Source organism: Myotis nattereri, assembly GCF_964212035.1.
Source record: "Myotis nattereri genome assembly, chromosome: 16".
NCBI classification, from domain to species: Eukaryota; Metazoa; Chordata; class Mammalia; order Chiroptera; family Vespertilionidae; genus Myotis; species Myotis nattereri.
Genome location: NC_138091.1, coordinates 53754095 through 53773705, shown reverse-complemented (window position 1 = coordinate 53773705; position 19611 = coordinate 53754095). Strand labels below are relative to the sequence as shown.

General features: G+C 66.4%; 1 protein-coding gene across 2 annotated transcripts; it reads left to right on the top strand.

Moving 5' to 3' along the window:
• Nucleotides 1–2447: 2447 nt before the first annotated feature.
• Nucleotides 2448–19450, top strand: EVPL (envoplakin; the record flags this gene model as incomplete). 2 transcript variants are annotated; one of them, XM_081110211.1, is made up of 22 exons in its annotated part: nucleotides 2448–2533; nucleotides 5523–5622; nucleotides 5970–6124; nucleotides 6216–6342; nucleotides 7073–7198; nucleotides 7381–7419; nucleotides 7540–7701; nucleotides 7784–7891; nucleotides 8046–8141; nucleotides 10024–10149; nucleotides 10571–10717; nucleotides 10890–11044; nucleotides 11215–11312; nucleotides 11537–11709; nucleotides 12633–12811; nucleotides 12899–13037; nucleotides 13117–13310; nucleotides 13599–13749; nucleotides 14376–14459; nucleotides 14592–14702; nucleotides 15097–15189; nucleotides 15805–19450. In XM_081110211.1, the coding sequence occupies 22 exons, from the start codon at nucleotides 2448–2450 to the stop codon at nucleotides 19243–19245; spliced, it is 6090 nt and encodes a 2029-aa protein (XP_080966337.1). In that variant the 3' UTR covers nucleotides 19246–19450. The 2 variants fall into 2 exon arrangements, with proteins under 2 accessions (XP_080966337.1, XP_080966336.1); XM_081110210.1 differs by having other exon boundaries at nucleotides 11215–11347; nucleotides 11494–11709.
• Between the last annotated feature and the right edge of the window lie 161 nt (nucleotides 19451–19611).

Genomic DNA, 19611 nt, shown 5'->3' with positions numbered 1-19611 from the left:
GGCCAGGCCGCCTGAGCAGGAGCCTCCCTGGGAGAGCGGGGCGCCTGTCCGCTGCCGGGGCCCTGTCGGGAGCTGGGCTCTGGTCCGCTCGGCATTAGACGGTCCCGCCAGGAATCCAGCTCGTTTTCTCGCCGTGAATCAGCCCCCTCAGCCTCCTGCCCCTAATTCTTGCTCTGTTATCTACATTAAGCACCATTCTTGTGGACTACCCTCCACCATGGTCTCAATTCATGTTTAAATCCTAACCCCCACGGTGCTAATATTAGGAGGTGGGGCCTTTGGGAGGCTGGAGCCCTCATGAATTGGATTCGTGCTCTCATAAGAGACCTGAGAGAACCCCTCCTGCCTCCTGCCACCTGATGTCACAGCTAGAAGGCACCATCTATGAGAAAACAGGCTTTACCCAGACCCCAATTCTGCCAGGGCCTTGATCTAGATCCCAGCCTCCATAACTGTGAGAAATAGACTTTTGTCGTGTATAAGCCACCCAGTTATGATATTTGTTGTAGCAGCCAATACCCACTAAGACGCAGTCTGTTCTGCGAGGCCCGCGGCACTCGTTTCTTCCCGGGGGGCTTCTTTCTGCGGACGGGAGGCCACGATCCAATGATCCAGATCTCGGCCGGTCTGTCTCCCCACCGCCTCCACCGGCCGCAGCCTCTCTCTCCCCTGGCCGCTCCCACGCCCGGGGCTGGAGTGTGGACATCCTCTCCCCCCTCCCCCGGCCCCACCTCAGTGACCACTGCCTCCGAGGGCAGGGCCGGGGCTCCGGAGAGGGAGGCGGACCGTGGGCTGACGCTGCCTCTGCAGTCTGGCTCTCCCCGCCGGGCGTCGCCTAATCTCACAGATAAGGGCGTGTGCTGACTGGTTTGGGCTGAGAGGCCTGTGGTTAGGTGGCTCCTGGACCCTGCCGTCGTGTAAGCAGATGGGCCCTTCCCGAGAACGGCTGGTTGCAGGCGTGCTGCTCGGGCTAGAGGAAAACTGTCACCCAGGAACAGGGCGGAGGGGCTGGGCCGAGGCAGCTCCCCCAGCAAGAGGTGGGGGCCGAACATGGACACCACTCACCTCCCCGCTGCTCCTTGTCCTGCGCAGGCCTCCTGCTGTCCTCACCTCCGCCCCCACCCCTGCCACGCTCAGCCCCGCCCCCTCCAGGGTGGGTGACTCGGTGTCCCCTCTCCAGGGCCTCGGGCCTGCTGTGTCCCCTGGGGCATGTGGCCAGTGTCAGGCTCGGCCCTGGTCTTCCGTCTGCTGAGCCCCTTCTCTCTTCTCCCATGTTCCCTGCCCTCCGCGAGGCCTGCCAGGACGTCCCAGCGCCAAGCCCGTGTGACTGCCCTCAACCCTCCTTCCACCAAAACGGTAGAAGGGACGCCTTGAGCTGGGCCAGTGGCACGGGGGCCTGGAAACGGGGGCCCTCCCTTCGTGAAGACGCTGGGGCCCCCCCAGAAGAAGGCAGCTCCCAAGATGACCTTCCCGGCACTCACTGGGAGGACAGGCCAATAAACCACGCGGCCACCGGCCACTCCATCCGACTCCCAAAGCCACCAGGCCGCTCCTGGGGACGGGACGGGAGAGGCAGGAAGACCTGGGGGCAGTGGGTTCTGGGGGCTCATCCAGCAGCACTGGGGGCTGGCACGGGGCCTAGGGGAGGGTCCAGGGAGTCCTGGTCCCTCTGGAGCTGGTCTGAGACCTTCGGAGGGTCCCAGTCATGCATGTCCTCCTGCATCTGGCCCTGGAGTCACAGACAGCCAGGAAGATGGGGGTGGGGGTTGGGGGGGCATGACTGCTGGTGGTGCCCACTTTTAAAATGTGCCAGCTGTCTGGGGTGAGTGCCCCTGGCTCCCATCAGTCAGAAGAAACCACAGAGCGAGCCCTGGATGCCTGGGTGGTAAGTGGAGACCCAGGACCTTCCCACCCACCCCGGGGTGGGGGGTGGGGGGGGCGATGGCCGTGGTGAGCGCACCTGGCAGCCCTGCGGGTGGCTGTGCTGCCCCAGGTGTTCATTCACCTGAGTCCGAGCGCTGAGGCCCCCAGTCTGCCCATGTATCCGTCCGTCTGTCCGTCCGTCTGTCTGGAGCCCTGTCCCTCCTGCGCCCAGCTGTTTCCCCAGCTGGGCGTGACCTGCTGGCTGCCTCCGGGCTGTGGGTGTGACAAGTCCAAACCTTCTCTGGCAGTTGGGCAGGCTCGGCGCCCCGCCCTCTGGCTCTGCCCTTTCCTCCCAAACTGGTTGTGCAGGAGCGGGCGTGAGTGTGGGCGAGGGTGGGTGCATGCGCAGCCGGGCCTCACCTGCCAGAGGGGCCTCCCAGAAACTGCCTTTCCTCCCAGCGCCCCGCCGCCCCACCTCGCAGAGCCCAGCCAGCCGCCAGGAGGACACACGCCGCCGCCGTCCGCCCGTCCGCCCGCCCGCCCGCCCGTGAGCCCAGCCTGAGCCAGCACCTGCCTCCACCACCATGTTCAAGGGGCTGAGCAAAGGCGCCCAGGGGAAGGGGTCTCCCAAGGGCTCCCCGGCCAAGGGCTCCCCCAACAAGCACAACCGGTGAGTGGAGCCGGGATGGGGCCGGTGGGTGGTGCCGGACCCAGGCGTCCCAGCCACCTGGAGGCGCAGCCCGGAGCCAGGACCAGCCCAGTGCTGGCATCGGTGTCCCGAGGCCAAAGGGCCTGGAGGCTGGACTCTCTTCCTGTCTGAGGCTGAGCTCCAGCCCTGGCAAGAGGCTAGGGGTGGCTTGGGGCTCCTTGTATTCTCGGCAGGGGTAGGGAGTAGGAGGAGGGGCTGGGGGCCAGGAGTTGAGGCTGCTCTGCTACATGGGGCCTGAGCAGCTGCCTTCCCTGCTGGGAGGCTGGGAGGCTGGAAGGTGGGAGTCTGGGAGGCTGGGAGGCTGGGAGGTGGGAGGCTGGGAGGCTGGGAGGTGGGAGGCTGGGAGACTGGGAGGCTGGGAGGCTGGGAGGTGGGAGGCTGGGAGGCTGGGAGGTGGGAGGCTGGGAGGCTGGAGGCTGGGAGGCTGGAGGCTGGGAGGCTGGGAGGCTGGGAGGCTGGAGGCTGGGAGACTGGGAGGCTGGGAGGCTGGAGGCTGGGAGGCTGGGAGACTGGGAGACTGGGAGGCTGGGAGGCTGGGAGACTGGGAGGCTGGGAGACTGGGAGGCTGGAGGCTGGGAGGCTGGGAGGCTGGGAGTCTGGAGACTGGGAGGCCAGAATGCCCAGTTCTGCCCTCAAGGCTCTGCTTGGACTGGGACAACCCTGGGGACCTGGGCACAGGATGGGCAGAGGCCTGAGGCCAGAGAAGCCGGGAGCTGGGGGGTAGGGTACAGCGTTCCCCCGAGGCTCTCACCTCAGGCCTTGAGGGTCTGGTCACAGCGTTGGGGTGATTCCCTTACTGTGTGTGGAGGGGGTGCTGTGGGGAAGGGGAAGGGCCCTCAGAGCCCCGCGTGGCTCACCCGCTCCCTGCAGGGCCCAGCCAGGCTCCCCGGGGTCTGCACTGCGGGCTGCTGGCATGCTTCCTGCTCTGCCATCAGCCCCCTGGGGGGAGGGGCAGCTACCTGGGGTCCTGGGCGTGCAAATAGAACGGAGACAGAATGGAGACACAAACCTATTATCCCGATAGAGATCAGGGCCAAAGGCAACACGGAGCCTGGGCTTCTGGGTGGACGGGAAAGATGGCACTGAAGTCTCTCATTGGGGTGACCTGTCCTCCCTGGGGCTCTGAGCCCTGCCCAGGTGGAGGCGCCCCTCCTGGCCGGAGTGGGAGGCCGGGCCTGGGGACAGGGTGCCCGGGCTCAGGACCCACAGCTCCCCGCCCCCCCCCGCCCCGAGGCAGCCTCAGGGCAGTGCTTCCTGGCCTCACCTCTGTCCACATGGCCCTGCCCTCTGGCTGCAGCACCCCCCACCCCCCATTCAGTCCATTTGTCAGCGTGCGCTATGCACCCCACTGTGTGCGAGACTTCCAGGCACTGGGAATGCCCCCCAACAGAGCTGACCCGCCCTGCCTTCACGCGACATCCCCGTGGGATAGAAACCAGCATTTCCCGGGGCGACGCCTGCACAGGCTCTGCACTGGGCACTCCAGAGGGATTCGTTCTCGTAACACAGCACAGCCAGGCAGATACTATTAAAGCCCCACGTACAAGTGGGGAACTCAGGCACAGAGAGGTTCAGTAACTTGCCCAAGGCCACACAGCACAAGGATGGGAAAGGATCAAACTCAGGCTGTGTGGCCAGAGTCCTTTCAGACTGGTCTTTGCTGCACCACCCCTCTGCCCGGGGGCTTGTCTTTGACCCCTGGTCAAGCCCAGCTCTGTGACGGTCTCCCTTCCCACGACGGTGACCTTACAGGTGCCGTGCTCCTGAGGCTTGGCCCACTCTTCCTTCTATTAGTTCTGCTTGACCCTCTCAGCCCCAGAGTGAGCTCAAGGATCCAGCAGGTGCCCTATAGAGGCTGCTGGATGAGTGTATGCAGATGGCGCCCCATAGAGGCTGGTGGATGAGTGTATGCAGATGGCGCCCCATAGAGGCTGCTGGATGAATGTATGCAGATGGCGCCCCATAGAGGCTGCTGGATGAGTGTATGCAGATGGCGCCCCATAGAGGCTGCTGGGTGAGTGCATGCAGAAGGCGCCCCATAGAGGCTGCTGGATGAGTGTATGCAGGTGGCGCCCCATAGAGGCTGCTGGATGAATGTATGCAGATGGCACCCCATAGAGGCTGCTGGGTGAGTGCATGCAGATGACGCCCCATAGAGGCTGCTGGGTGAGTGCATGCAGATGGCGCCCCATAGAGGCTGCTGGGTGAGTGCATGCAGATGGCGCCCCATAGAGGCTGCTGGGTGAGTGCATGCAGATGGCGCCCCATAGAGGCTGCTGGGTGAGTGCATGGAAGACTCTGGAGAACCCGGTTCAAGCTCAGTCTGCTCCTGGGTGTGTGACCTGGAACAAGTCAGGTCCCAATTTGGGCTCTGAACCCCCAAATCTTAAAAATGTTGGAGCGCCCTGGAAATCTCTCGGCCCCCACCAGGCCCCAGTGCTGTGTGGCTCCTCTGGATGGAGCCTGGGCATAGGCAGAGCCTGGGGCGGGGCGGGGCGGGGGTCAGGGGGCAGGGGAGAGACAGGGCTGGGGTGGGAGGTTGTAAGGGTGGGGATTTGCTGCTGCTCCCAGCCCCCAGCCCGCCCAACTGCCCCTCCCAAGGCCCAGCCGTCCTGTCTCAGGTGCTAGCGGCTGAGCTGGTGATTCACTCCCTGGGCTGCTGGCCGCCCGCCAGGCAGGGAGCTGGGCGGGGTGGGAGCTCACTGCCCACACACCTGGACCCGCGCTTTCTGACCCCTAACTGGGGGCAGCTCTCCCCACCCCGACAGTTCCTCAGCCTTCACAGGAACAGGAGAGCTCCCCAGGTCCTGGACTCTTTCCCCCGGGGCTGCGAGCGGGCTGTAGGGCGGGGCGGGGCCAGGGAGGCAGGGGACCCCACCCCGTGGGTACACTCTGCCCAAAGGAACAGGGGGACCTTCTCCAACCTGCTGCCTCTGCCCACCGCCACCAGCGCTGCCACGCAGGAGCTGGCCCTGCTCATCTCCCGCATGCAGGCCAACGCCGACCAGGTGGAGCGGGACATCCTGGAGACCCAGAAGAGGCTGCAGCAGGTGAGGCCCGGGGGCAGGGGGCAGGGCGTGCGGCATGGCCGGGCCTTGTCACGGCCTGGCGTGTCCCCTGGTCATGGTGAGGATGAGACCGGCGACCTTTGTTCTTCGCTGGCCACGCCCTGAGCACGGTGGGAAAGACGGCTCAGCACTTCTCAGCTGGGGGGTGCGCGGGGCTCAGGACCCAGGCCTCCACGGCATCCCTGAGCTCGCCCCACGGGTGCCCTGAGCTGTCCCTCTGCCGGTGTGGGCTCCAGCGTTGGCCCGTGCAGCGGGGCTCCTCGGGGTGGGGCTCAGGGGCAGCGACGGGCAGCGAGGATGCCATCCCGGCCCCCGCCCCCCGCCCGCAGGACCGGCTGAACAGTGAGCAGAGCCAGGCCCTGCAGCACCGGCAGGAGGCCGGCCGCAGCCTGAAGGAGGCGGAGGTTCTGCTGAAGGACCTCTTCCTGGACGTGGACAAGGCCCGGCGGCTAAAGCACCCACAGGCCGAGGAGATCGAGAACGAGTGAGCGGAGGGGCCTGGCTCAAGGACGGAGGCGGCGGGGGTCCCGGGGGAGCCCCTAGCCCAGCCCTGACCCGCTGTGTCCCCATGGCAGCATCAAGCAGCTGCACGAGCGGGTGACCCAGGAGTGTGCCGAGTACCGCGCCCTGTACGAGAAGATGGTGCTGCCGCCCAACGTGGGGCCCAGGGTGGACTGGGCGCGGGTGCTGGAGCAGAAACAGGTCAGGGGTCACCCCTGGTGTTGGCGACACCTCACGGAGCTGGAAGTCACGCCCAGCAGTAATCAGAGCAGTGCAGAGTGTCATCAGGGGCCCCACCGGATGCTTGGACTTGGAGGTGGTTAGGGGTCTGGGAAGGGAGAGAGCAAGGAGACAGTGCAGTCAGGGAAGACTTCCTGCAAGAGGAGGCTCAGAGGCCTCAGAGAGGTGGAAAGGCGTGGCTGGGTTGGGGTGAAGTGGTGAGGAGAGGACCCTGGGCGTGAGAGGAAGTGGGGTTTTCTGGGCGGGCAGGCAGGACCAGATCACGGGCACCCTCAACCCTCACCCTGGGTGAGGAATTGTGCTTTGATGCCACAACAGAAGGGGGGCCGTGATGACAGTGAAGGGACAGTGGGGGGCCATGGGCAGAGCAGGGCCTGCTCAGGCTTCCGGAGCACAGCTGGAGGTGTGCAGGCAGGAGGCGCTGAGACGGGGCCGGGAGGAGGCAGGGCAGAGCCGGAGACTTCTCAGAGGCTGAGACCCAAACCCTGGGGACCAGTGGGATTCGGGGACCGCAGTCATGGGGATGCCAAGGCCTCAGCTAGGGCCACTGGAGAAAGGCATGTCCCCAAGGGTGAGCCGCCAGCTGTTCACCCAGGATATCCTCCTGGCTCGCCCACCTTCTGCGGCGCCACCTGCTGGTGGGGTGCGGGAGGGCAGGCCGGGCAAAGCTGAGCGGCGGGTTCCTCTGCAGAAGCAGGTGCGGGAGGGGCCCTACGGGCCAGGCATGGCGGAGCTGGAGCAGCAGGTCGCCGAGCACAACATCCTGCAGAAGGAGATCGACGCCTACGGGCAGCAGCTGCGGAACCTCGTGGGGCCGGTGGGTGAGCCTCCGCACACGCACCCCAGCCCCGGCCCCTTCTCCCATCAGAGCCCGGGCTAGCCCGCTGGCCTCTGGGGTGAGGGGAGGAGAGGGGGGCCTCCCCCGTCGGCCCAGGAGGGGTGGTCGCCTCTCCACCCGCCTCTCACCGGGCCTGCATCTTCTCCCCTTGGTTGAGGCAGGATGCGAACTCCATCCGGAACCAATACCGGGAGCTACTGGTGAGCAGGGGGAAGGGCCGGGCTGGTGGGCCGGGAGCCGGCGGGCCTGGCCGCCTGCACCCTCGATGGGCCAGTGTTTCTGGGTGCAGCCTGATGGTGCCCGTCTCTCTCCGAGCACAGAAGGTGGCCGCGTGGCGCGGGCAGAGCCTGGGCAGCCTGTACACGCACCTGCAGGGCTGCACGCGCCAGCTGAGCGCCCTGGCCCAGCAGCAGCACCGCATCCTGCAGCAGGACTGGAGCGACCTCATGGCGGACCCCGCGGGCGTGCGGCGGGAATACGAGGTCAGCGGGGGGGAGAGAGGGGCGTGGGGGGGGGGACAAGGGCGTCCTCAGGCTCACTGTCCCCCCCCCCCCCTCTCCCCAGCACTTCAAGCAGCACGAGCTGCTGAGCCAGGAGCAGTGCGTGAACCAGCTGGAGGACGACGGGGAGCGCATGGTGGAGCTCGGGCACCCGGCCGTGGGGCCCATCCAGGTGCCCGGCCCAGAGCCCCTCCACCCAGGGCCCCCGGGGGGCTGGGAGAGGGGAGGGAGACACGGCCCAGGTTGAGGGCAGCAGGCAGGGCCAGCAGGGTGGGCGGTGGGCGGTGGAGCGACCAGGGTCCGAGGGCTCCGTGCTGCTGTCCCAGGTCCACCAGGAGGCCCTGAAGATGGAGTGGCAGAACTTCCTGAACCTGTGCATCTGCCAGGAGAGCCAGCTGCAGCACGTGGAGGACTACCGCTGGGTGAGCGGGCGGGCGTGTGGGCGGGGCCGGGAGACGCGGGGGGGGGGGGGGGGGCGGGAGACGCAGGGGGCGGGCGGGGTATGGGGGGGGCGGGGGGGGGCGGGCGCGGGCCGCACAGAGGTGCCTGGAGAAGACACAGGACACTCGCGTTGCGGGAGGCAAGGCAGCTCGTGACAACGGCAGGTGCCTCTGTGACCAGGTCTCGGGGGAAGGTGATGTCACACCTGCGCTCTCTACAGGGAAACGCCCCAAGGCAGTGAAAGTTGGTTCTTACGAGTGAAAAAAGGCGTTGCTCTTTTTATGTCTAAACCATAGACAGACACACACGACGGACAGACAACCTGTCTGTGGTGTTAAACTTTCATGGAGGTGATGGGGAAAATTCAGAAAAAGTGTCTACAATAAACACCTCCTTAGAAAAGACAATACAGTGGGGCCTTGACTTACGAGTTTAATTCGTTCCGTGACGGAGCTCGTAACTCAAATTACTCGTATGTCAAATCTTAAAGTGAACGAGTGAGACACGTGAGGCTGGGCTGATGTTGTGGCGTTCACTGTGACGTTCGCTGCGCCAACTAGCGGTGGGGTATCTGAATCTGGCTCGTAACCTGAATTTTAGCTCGCCACTCAAAGCAAAAAAATCGGCCGAGAGACGGCTCGTATCCCGAAAAACTCGTTAGTCAGGACACTCGTAAGTCAAGGCCCCACTGTAGTAAGAAGTGTTGAGAAACATTGATTTAATGTACAACAGGAACTTTTTTTTGGTAATTTTCACCCCAAATTTGAGAGAGACAAAAGCCAAGGCGTTTTCCTTCCTTTTTCTTTTTCTGGATAAACCACAACACCATGTCGCCCCGTCGACAAGAGTTCCTCAATATCACCCAGCTGGGGGGCGTTTCTTTTTAAAAAATATGTCTTTATTGATTTCAGAGAGGAAGGAAAATGGAGAGAGAGATATCAACGATGAGAGAGAATCATTGATCAGCTGCCTCCTGCACGCCTGCTACTGGGGATCGAGCCTGCAACCCAGGCACGTGCCCCTGACCGGAATTGAACCCGGGACCCTTCAGTCCGCAGACCGACGCTCTATCCACTGAGCCACACCAGCCAGGGCTGGGGTGGGTTTTTTTTTTTTTTTTTTAATATATATTTTATTGATTTTTTTACAGAGAGGAAGGTAGAGGGATAGAGAGTTAGAAACATCGATGAGAGAGAAACATCAATCAGCTGCCTCCTGCACATCTCCCACTGGTACATGCCCTTGACCAGAATCGAACCCGGGACCCCCCAGTCCGCAGGCCGATGCTCTATCCACTGAGCCAAACCGGTTTCGGCTGGGGTGTTTTTTTAAAGCACATCCCCAGGCCCTGGCTGGGTGGCTCAGCTGGTTAGAGCCTCGCCCCAACTCACCGAGGTTGTGGGCTGGATCCCCAGTCGGGGCACATGCAAGAGTCAACCCATGGAGGCATCAGTAAGCGGAACAACAAATCCATGTTTCTCTCCGATTTTTTTTTTAAAAAAAGCACCCCAAAAAATCATCAAAGCACATCCCCAGCTTCTACCTCCTGAGCACCCATCCTGGGCACCCACCCGGGTCCCAGCCCAGGTCGCAGCCAGCACCCCCTGGGGCTGGAGGGAGGCGGAGGCAGCGGCCTTCACCTGGGCAGGAATTCCGGACAAGGCCGGGCTCAGAGAGATGAGGTTCAGTGAACCACAAGTGCCCACGGGCAGAGCCCTCAGGTAGAACGGCCCGCGGCCCGGGAGAAGGGCCGGTGGTGCGGGGACCGTGGCGGTTCGGGTCGAGCCGGTCAGCACGTAGCTGTTCTGCGGGGTTAACGGGCAGCGGGGCCCCTGGACTCTGCTTCACACCCACCGACCTCAGTTCCAGGAAGAGGCCGACTCCGTCAGCCAGACCCTGGCAAAGCTCAGCTCCAGCCTGGACACCCAGTACGGCCCTGCCCCTGGGGGGGCCCCAGGTGCCCCCACTGAGCTGCTGCGTCAGCTGGAGGTGAGACAGCCCCACCAGCCCCTACACCCCACTCCTGGGAATCAGCCTGCCTGTGTGTCTGGGCCTCACGCCTCCCGGGTGCCTATCCTACCCGTGCCCTGGTCTGGGGGGCAGGAGGAGGGGGTGCTGTAGTCATCGGCAAACTCTTTCCCTCCCTGGGCCTCCGTTTCCTCACCTGTAACATGACAGGGCCTCCAGGATTGCTGAGCCCCTCCCGCTCCTACGCTGAGGCTTGGATGGCTCTGGGCAGCCCCCCGCCCCCCAACTCTGCCCAGCAGACCCCAGGGTCCAGGCCCCAGGGAGGGGCCCCTTTTACTCTGCTGACCTAGAGACCCTCTTCATGAAGGCCAGGTCCCTGGCTCTCTTGGGGGGCGGGTTTGGGGGGGCCTGGCCTGACCCCCCACTGCTCGGCACCCCACAGGCAGAGGAGAAGAAGCTGGTCGCGGCTGAGAAGACCATTGGGGACCTGCAGCGGCGGAGCCAGGAGGTGGCCCCCCTGCCGCAGCGCAGGAACCCGCCCCAGCAGCCTCTGCAAGTGGACAGCATCTGTGACTGGGACACCGGAGAGGTACAGGCTCAGCCCGCCCTGCCCCACCCCTACCCATTCCCACCACCACCCCTGCCCGTGCCCCAGCTCCTGGTCCCCCACCGGCCCCTGTCCCCAGCCCCTACCCCATCATGGCCTTGATCCCTTCTCGGCCCACCCCTGAGCCTAATTGAGCCCCTCCCCCTGCTCCCAGGTGCAGCTGCTGCGGGGCGAGCGGTACACGCTGGTGGACAACACTGACCCACACACCTGGGTGGTGCAGGGTGCGGGCAGGGAGACCCAGCGTGCCCCTGCCGCCTGCCTCTGCATCCCAGCTCCGGACCCTGTGGCTGTGACCAGGGCCTCCAAGTGGGTCTGCCTGGGGAGACGCCGGGGCAGGGGCAGGGGCAGGCTGCGGGCCCACACTGGCCCTATGGGGTTTGAGGCCTTGCCCGGCCTTCGCCTGGCCTGGCGTCTGTGTGGGGTTGGGGGCATCGAGGGAGGAGGGGCGTCCTTCTCTGAGCTCCTCCTCCATCCAGGCTGGCCGCGGAGCTGCAGGCCCTGAAGCAGAAATTGGCCACAGTCCAGAGCCGCCTGAAGGCCAGCGTTACAGAGCCCTGCCGGCCTGGCCAGCAGGGTACTGAGGGCTGGCGGGGCGGGGGGTGGGGGGCAGTGGTGGGCCTGGGTTAGGGAGGTCTGCTCTGGGGATCCCATCTCCTGTTGGCAAGTCCCTGGGGCAGTCCCTCCCTTAGTGAGGCCCTGCCCACCCCCTTCCCGCCCTACCCCGCACGCATGGGGCCCCTCAGGCAGATGGGCAGAGGCAAGGTGGACCCTGCACCCTCACAGCCCCTGTGCCCCCAGCTCCGACGGGCCCGGCCACGGCTGACCCGCAGGCCCAGAAGCTCCTGACGCAGATGACGCGGCTGGACGGGGACCTGAGGCAGATAGAGCGGCAGGTGCTGGCCTGGGCCCGGGCCCCGCTGAGCCCCGCGGCCCCGCTGGAGGACCTGGAGGGCCGCATGCGAAGCCACCAGGTGGGTGAGCGCGGGCAGCGGAGTAAGAGGTGGCCCTGCCCTGGGGCTGCAGGAACTAAGTCAGGCGAGTGCAGGGGCAGCCACGGGACCCAGGCTGAGGCTGAGGAAGGGAATGCCAGCCCAGGGGTCCACAGACAGGGTCCTGCCTGGCTCCTCGCTGACCAGCTCTGACCCGGGGCCATTCGCTTAACCTCTCCTCACCCTGAGGCACAGAACACGCAGCTCATCTGGTTGTTCGGAGGGTGAAGTGGACTAAGGCCCGGGGAAGGTTCTAGGGGGCCGGCCCGACGTCAAGGCCCGGGATGTGTCCTGGGAGGGCCCCAGGGCAGCAAGAAAGCCCGGAGCATCTTGGGGTGTTATCTCCTGGGAGGCAGGGAGTGGGGTGGAGGGGCCTCCCTGGAGGGGCAGAGTGTGTGAACAAGAGAATTACTCCGGCCCTCGCTGGTTTGGATAGAGCGTCGGCCTGCAGACTGAGGGGTCCCAGGTTCAATTCCGGTCAAGGGCCCAGGCCCAGGTTGCGGGCTCCATCCCCAGGAGGGGGCGTGCAGGAGGCAGCTGATCAATGATTCTCTCTCATCATTGATGTTTCTATCTACCTCTCCCTTCCTCTCTGAAAATCAATACAAATATAATATAAAAATAAAAAAAGGAACTGCTTGTAAGTGCTCACAGGGAAGGCCCTGTCCTCGCACCTGAGGGGGAGCGGGAGCCCAGGCGGAGGGGGAGCAGTGGGTTTTGGCCTTCCACGTACTAGTACATTGTCTGGGTTTGGTTTTTTAATTTGGACCCGTGCTGCTCGCATGGCTGTGTGACCTGGGACTTGACTGCACAGTGAACAGGGATGGGGGGGGCACCAGCTGGGCCGGCAGGAGGGCGGGGAACCCACCTGCCCAGAGCACAGACCCCGGCCCCGCCCACCCCAGGGCACTGCCCAGCAGCTGCAGAGCCTGGGAGCCGAGAAGGAGGCGGCGCAGCAGGAGTGTGAGGCCTTCCTGTCCGCACGGCCCGTGGGCCCCGCTGCCTTGCACCTGCCCGTGGCCCTCAACAACGTCAAGAACAAGTACAGCGACGTGCAGACGCTCTGCACCCTCTATGGGGAGAAGTGAGTGCTGCGGGGCGAGGGGGGGCGAGGGGCGGGCAGCAGGGGTGCGGCCAGCGGGGTGCCTGACCCTCAGCCTCCCCTGCACAGAGCCAAGGCCGCCCTGGGCCTGGAGCGGCAGATCCAGGACGCGGACAGGGTCCTCCGCGGCTTCGAGTCGGCGCTGGCCCAGGAGGCCCCCCTGCCCGCCGGCCCGGGCGCCCTGCAGGAGAGGGTCGGCGAGCTGCAGGTGAGGGGTCGGAGCCCGGACAGGCTTCGGGGTGAGGTGGCGGGTAGAAGGCCCACCTCCCGTGTCCCCTCCCCCCCAGCGCCGGCGACGGGAGCTGCTGGAGCAGCAGGCCTGCGTGCTGGGGCTGCACCGCGAGCTGAAGGCCACGGAGCACGCGTGCGGCGCGCTGCAGAACAACTTCCACGAGTTCTGCCAGGACCTGCCGCGCCAGCAGCGCCAGGTGCGGGCCCTCACCGACCGCTACCATGCTGTGGGCGACCAGCTGGACCTGCGGTGAGTGGCTGGGCCGGCCGGGCTCGAGGCGCGCCCCCACCCCGCGCAGCAGCTGCGGCTGATCTTGGGCTGGTGACGTCACCTCTCTGAGGCCCAGTGTCCTCGCCTCGAAAATGGGGTAATAGCAGCCCCTGCTCCCCACGCCCCGCAGGTGGTGCCTGGCAGACTGTGGGGTCCGTCTGTGCAGGCCCACCTCCAGCGTCAGGGGACCAGCATGGTGGTCACCCTGAGCCCCCCTTCCTGTCCCCAGAGGGCAGCTCTCACCTGCTCTGGCCTCGTCCTCCGCAGGGAGAAGACGGTGCAGGATGCGGGCCTCACCTACCAGCAGTTTAAGAACTGCAGGGACAACCTGAGCTCCTGGCTGGAGCACCTGCCCCCCAGTCAGGTGCGGCCGAGCGACGGGCCCAGCCAGATCGCCTACAAGCTGCAGGCGCAGAAGGTGAGGGGGCCCGGGGACAGGACAGACCCCTGCCCAGAGCTGGGGCCTCAGCTGCATCTGCCTCCCTGGCAGCCTCTCCCACTGGGAGAGCCGCCTGGGGGGCTGGTGCCCGGAAGCCCCCACAAAGGCCTTGGGCCAGCACCACCCCACACCCCCAAAATGCTCTGCTTTCCCCCAGGAACAGCCAGCCCCTGGCTGTCTGGCCCGAGGTGGGCGGTGGGCGGTGGGCTCTATGCTCCTGGCGTCACAACTCCTACTGCATCCTCCTCCTCCCGGTTGTCCCTCCCACGCACTGGCCATGAGCCCGGGGCTGGGGGACAGCGCGGCCCTGGGCAGCTCAGGCGGGCGGGAGGCGTGTGTCACAGGCCATGGTGCTGTGAGCGCTTGGAGGAGCCAGTGCCCTGGGAGCCCTCGGCGGGACACTGTGGGTCAGGGCTAGGGGTCTGGAGGCCTGAGGAATAGGCCGGGAGGGGTGAAATGTCTGAGCCGCGGCCACGGTGGGTCCGGGGAGGGAAAGGCAGTTTCCCACAGACCCCTCCTGCCCTGCCACTGGCTGGAGGCGCTGGCTGGAGGGGAGTCCTGTGCGTGGTGCTACCTGACCCCCGACTCTCGCCTGTTCTGAGCAGAGGCTGCTGCGGGAGATCCAGGGCCGGGAGCGGGACAGGGCCGCGGTGTCCCGCCTCTCCCAGGACCTGCAGGAGGCGCTCCAGGTGAGTTTTCCCCCAGTGGGTCCCTCTTTTTCCACCCTCCCCTCCCCTTCCCTCCCCTCCCCTGCCGGTCCCTGCCGTCCCACCCCAGCCTCCCTCCCTGACCGCAGCCTGTTGTCCCTTCTCCCTGCTCAGGACTACGCGCTGCAGGCGGACACCTACCGCTGCTCCCTGGAGCCCAGCCAGGCGGGGTCGGCCCCCAAGAGACCCCGAGTGGCTCCCCTGCAGGAGAGCATCCAGACCCAGGTGAGGTGGGGCTCAGCTCTGTAGCCTCCGGCGGGAGCTGGCCTCGGGCGGGAGCTGGCCTGGGGCAGGGGCTGGCCTCGGGCGGGAGCTGGCCTGGGGCAGGGGCTGGCCTCGGGCGGGAGCTGGCCTGGGGCAGGGGCTGGCCTCGGGCGGGAGCTGGCCTGGGGCAGGGGCTGGCCTCGGGCGGGAGCTGGCCTGGGGCAGGGGCTGGCCTCGGGCGGGAGCTGGCCTGGGGCAGGGGCTGGCCTCGGGCGGGAGCTGGCCTGGGGCAGGGGCTGGCCTCGGGCGGGAGCTGGCCTGGGGCAGGGGCTGGCCTCGGGCGGGAGCTGGCCTGGGGCAGGGGCTGACCTCGGGCGGAGCTGACGGGCCCTCTGCCCTCCCTTCGGCCTCCCAGGAGAAGCAGCTGACAGAGGCCTACACGGAGGCGGTGGCCCTGCACCAGGAGCAGCTGCACCAGCTGGAGTTCGCCAGGAGGATGCTGGAGAAGGTACGGAGGCCGTTCCGTCCCTGCATGAGGAAGCCTGGCCAGCTGTTGGTCCAGCCGTCTTCCTCTCCCCCTCCCCCCTCCCCGCCTTCTCAGGCTGGGGTTCTGCCGCCCCCAGGTCTCCCCCTAGCAGCTCTTCCAGGCTGGGCTCCATCTCAGAGGAAGGCCCCGGAGGGTCATTCAGGGGCTCACAGCTCAGCCGCTGGGCAGCCCCCGTGGGAACAGGAGAAAATGCCCTGTCTTCAGCCTGAGGCCCCAGCAGTGGGCAGGAGGCCCCCTCGGTCTCCTCTCCATCACTCTCGGTGACTGGCCGAGGGACTTGCCAGCTTTTCCTACCCAGAGGGGTGACCCAGCATCCCCCAGGGGGGTGTGGACGCATCTCTGGGAGCCCGGAGGGACGAGGAATGGGGAAAGGTTGGGAGGGACACGTTTCCTGCAAACTTGGCCCGGATGCTGCCTCGCATCCTGCCGTCCTGGGCTGGACGGGTCCCCTCTAAACTCTGCATCCAAGCACCTCAGGTCTCAGCTCCGCCTCCCAGAACCTACTGGGGAGGACGTCTCAGGAAGCAGGAGGGTCTCTGCCCTCCACCATGCTCTCCCCTTCTTCTCTCTCTGCAGAAGGAGCTGAGTGAGGACATCCGGGTGGCCCACGGGGCCCAGCAGGGCTCGGAGGGCCCAGCCCAAGCGGGCAGGGAGGCCGAGGCCCTGAAGTCGCAGCTGGAGGAGGAGCGGAAACGGGTGGCCCAGGTGCAGCGCGAGCTGGAGGGGCAGAGGGACCGGCTGCTGCAGCTGCGGACCCAGCGGCCCTTGGAGAGGCTGGAGGAGAAGGAGGTGGTGGAGTTTTACCGGGACCCCCAGCTGGAGAGCAGCCTGTCCCGGGTGAAGTCCCAGGTGGAGGAAGAGGGCAGGAAGCGGGCCGGCCTGCAGGCAGACCTGGAGGTGGCGGCCCAGAAGGTCGTCCAGCTGGAGAGCAAGAGGAAGGCCATGCAGCCTCACCTGCTGACCAAGGAGGTGACCCAGATCGAGAAGGACCCGGGTCTGGACAGCCAGGCGGCCCAGCTCAGCGGGGAGATCCAGCACCTGGGGGCCGAGAACGCCGCCGTCTCCGCCCGGCTGGAGCAGCTCAAGGGGGAGCTGCTGGCCCTGGAGCAGCGGGAGGCGCAGGTGAAGGAGAAGGTCGTGGTGAAGGAGGTGGTCAAGGTGGAGAAGGACCTGGAAATGGTGAAGGCAGCCCGGGCCCTGAGGCTGCAGATAGAGGAGGACGCCGCGCAGAGGAAGAGGGCGGAGCAGGCCGTGGCCGAGCTGCAGGCTCGCATCGGGGACCTGGAGCGGGCCATCCGCAGCGTGCAGCCCAAGGTGATCGTGAAGGAGGCCAAGAAGGTGGAGCAGGACCCAGGCCTCGTCAAGGAGGCGGCCAGGCTACGGGGCCTCCTCGAGGGGGAGAGGCGGAAGAATGCGGCGCTGGCCGAGGAGCTGAAGGAGCTGCAGGGCCAGTACAGCGCGGAGGCCAAGCAGCAGCCCAAGGTGGAGCTGCAGGAGCGCGTCCGCGAGGTCTTCCAGGCGGACCCGGAGACGCAGCGGGAGATCGCGCGGCTGCGGGCCGAGCTGCAGGAGACGGCCGGCAGGCGGAGCCGCGTGGAGCGGGAGGTGGAGGGGCTGCTGCCGGACCTGGCCGTGCTGCGGGCCCAGAAGCCCCCGGTGGAGTACAAGGAGGTGACGCAGGAGGTGGTCAAGCACGAGAGGAGCCCCGAGGTGCTGCGGGAGATCGACCGCCTGAAGGCTCAGCTCAACGAGCTGGTCAACACCAGCGGGCGGGCCCAGGAGCAGCGCATCCGGCTGCAGGGCGAGCGCGACGAGTGGAAGCGAGAGCGGGCCAAGGTGGAGACCAGGACGGTGAGCAAGGAGGTGGTGAGGCGCGAGAAGGACCCGGTCCTGGAGAAGGAGGCCGAGCGGCTGCGCCAGGAGGTGCGGGAGGCGGCGCAGAAGCGGCGGGCCGCCGAGGACCGGGTCTACGAGCTGCAGAGCAAGTACCTGCTGCTGGAGAGGCGGCGGCCCGAGGAGAAGGTGGTGGTGCAGGAGGTGGTGGTCACCCAGAAGGACCCCAAGCTCCACGAGGAACACGGCCGGCTGGGCCGGAGCCTGGACGAGGAGGTGGGCCGGCGGCGGCAGCTGGAGCGGGAGGTGCAGCAGCTGCGGGCCGGGGTGGAGGAGCAGGAGGGCCTGCTGAGCTTCCAGGAGGACCGCGACAAGAAGCTGGCCGTGGAGAAGGAGCTGCGGCAGCTGAGCCTGCGGATCCAGGAGCTGGAGCAGCGGCCGCGCGCGGTGCAGGAGAAGATCATCATGGAGGAGGTGGTGCAGCTGGAGAAGGACCCGGCGCTGGAGGAGTCCACGGGAGCCCTGCGGCAGGAACTGGACCAGGAGAAGGCCCGGGTGGCCGAGCTGCACCGCGAGTGCAAGAACCTGCAGGTCCAGATCGACATCCTCCAGAAAACCAAGTCTCAGGAGAAGACCATCTACAAGGAGGTGATCAGGGTGGAGAAGGACCGGGTGCTGGAGGGCGAGCGGTCCCGCGTGTGGGAGCTGCTCAACAGGGAGCGCGCGGGCCGGAAGGGCCGGGAGGAGACGGTGCAGCGCCTCCGGGAGCGGATCGACAGGGCCGAGGCGCTGAGCAGGACCTGGGCCCGGGAGGAGGCCGAGCTGCAGAAGGCGCGGGCCCAGGCGGGCCAGGGGTGCAGGCGGCTGCAGCAGGAGCTGCGGGAGCTGGAGCGGCAGAAGCAGCAGAAAGTGCTGCAGCTGCAGGAGGAGGCGAAGGTGCTCAGCCAGCGGTCGGAGGGCGAGCGGCAGCGGGCCACCCAGCAGGGCCAGGAGCTCGCGCAGCTCCAGGCGGCCATCCTCCAGGAGAAGGACCAGATCTACACGAAGGAGAGGACCCTCCGGGACCTCCACAGCCGGGTGAGCCGCGAGGAGCTCAACCAGGAGACCCAGACGCGGGAGACCAACCTTTCCACCAAGATCTGCATCTTGGAACCCGAGACGGGCAAGGACCTGTCCCCGTACGAGGCCTACAAGCGGGGCATCATCGACCGCGGCCAGTACCTCCAGCTGCAGGAGCTCGAGTGCGACTGGGAGGAGGTCACCACCTCGGGCCCCTGCGGGGAGGAGTCGGTGCTCCTGGACCGGAAGAGCGGGAAGCAGTACTCCATCGAGACCGCCCTGCAGTGCCGGCGCATCTCCAAGGAGGAGTACCACCTCTACCGGGACGGCAGCCTCCCCATCTCCGAGTTCGCCCTGCTCGTGGCCGGGGAGACCAAGCCCTGCCCCTCGCTCTCCATCGGCTCCATCATCTCCAAGTCCCCGCTCACCTCCCCGGGCCACCAGAGCGCCAGTCCCTTCTCTCCCGGCTTCTCCTTTGGGCTTGGCGACGACAGCTTCCCCATTGCCGGCGTCTACGACACGACCACCGACAACAAGTGCACCATCAAGACGGCCATGGCCAAGAACATGCTGGACCCCATCACCGGGCAGAAGCTGCTGGAGGCCCAGGCGGCCACGGGGGGCATCGTGGACCTCCTCAGCCGCGAGCGCTACTCCGTGCACAAGGCCATGGAGAGGGGGCTCGTTGAGAACACCTCGACGCAGCGGCTGCTCAACGCCCAGAAGGCCTTCACCGGCATCGAGGACCCCGTCACCAAGAAGAGGCTGTCGGTGGGCGAGGCCATCCAGAAGGGCTGGATGCCCCGGGAGAGCGTGTTCCCGCACCTGCTGGTGCAGCACCTGACCGGGGGGCTCATCGACCCCAAGAGGACGGGCCGCATCCCCGTCCCACAGGCCGTGCTGTCCGGCATGATCAGCGAAGAGCTGGCCCAGCTCCTGCAGGACGAGTCCAGCTACGAGAAGGATCTCACAGACCCCATCTCCAAGGAGCGGCTGAGCTACAAGGAGGCCATGGGGCGCTGCCGGAAGGACCCCCTGAGCGGCCTGCTGCTCCTGCCTGCGGCGCTGGAGGGGTACCGCTGCTACCGCTCCGCCTCCCCCACTGCGCCCTATGCGCTGCGCTGACGGGGTGAAGTCATGGGAGCGGCTATGGGGGGAGGGGAGGCTGCAGGCACCCCGCACCCCAGAGCAGCCTCCCCCAGGGGGTGGGTCTTCCCTGTCTGACCCCTGTTCTGTTACTCAGCGTCCGTGGTGTTGGGCTCCCTCCCCTGACTCGGTGCCCAATCCATCCCAGGCCCCGACATCAGCAGATCTGTTCCTCCCCACCCTGTACTTGCAATAAACGAATTCTCCCAGCGTCTCGTTCGCCTTTGGGAGGCAGAGTGAACCTGTCTGGGGATGAGTCCTTCCCACATGGGGGGTGGGCACGCCCACTGGGTCCTAGCACACGGGTGCCCCTGACTTGGAAGGATGTGCTGGCAGGCCACGGAA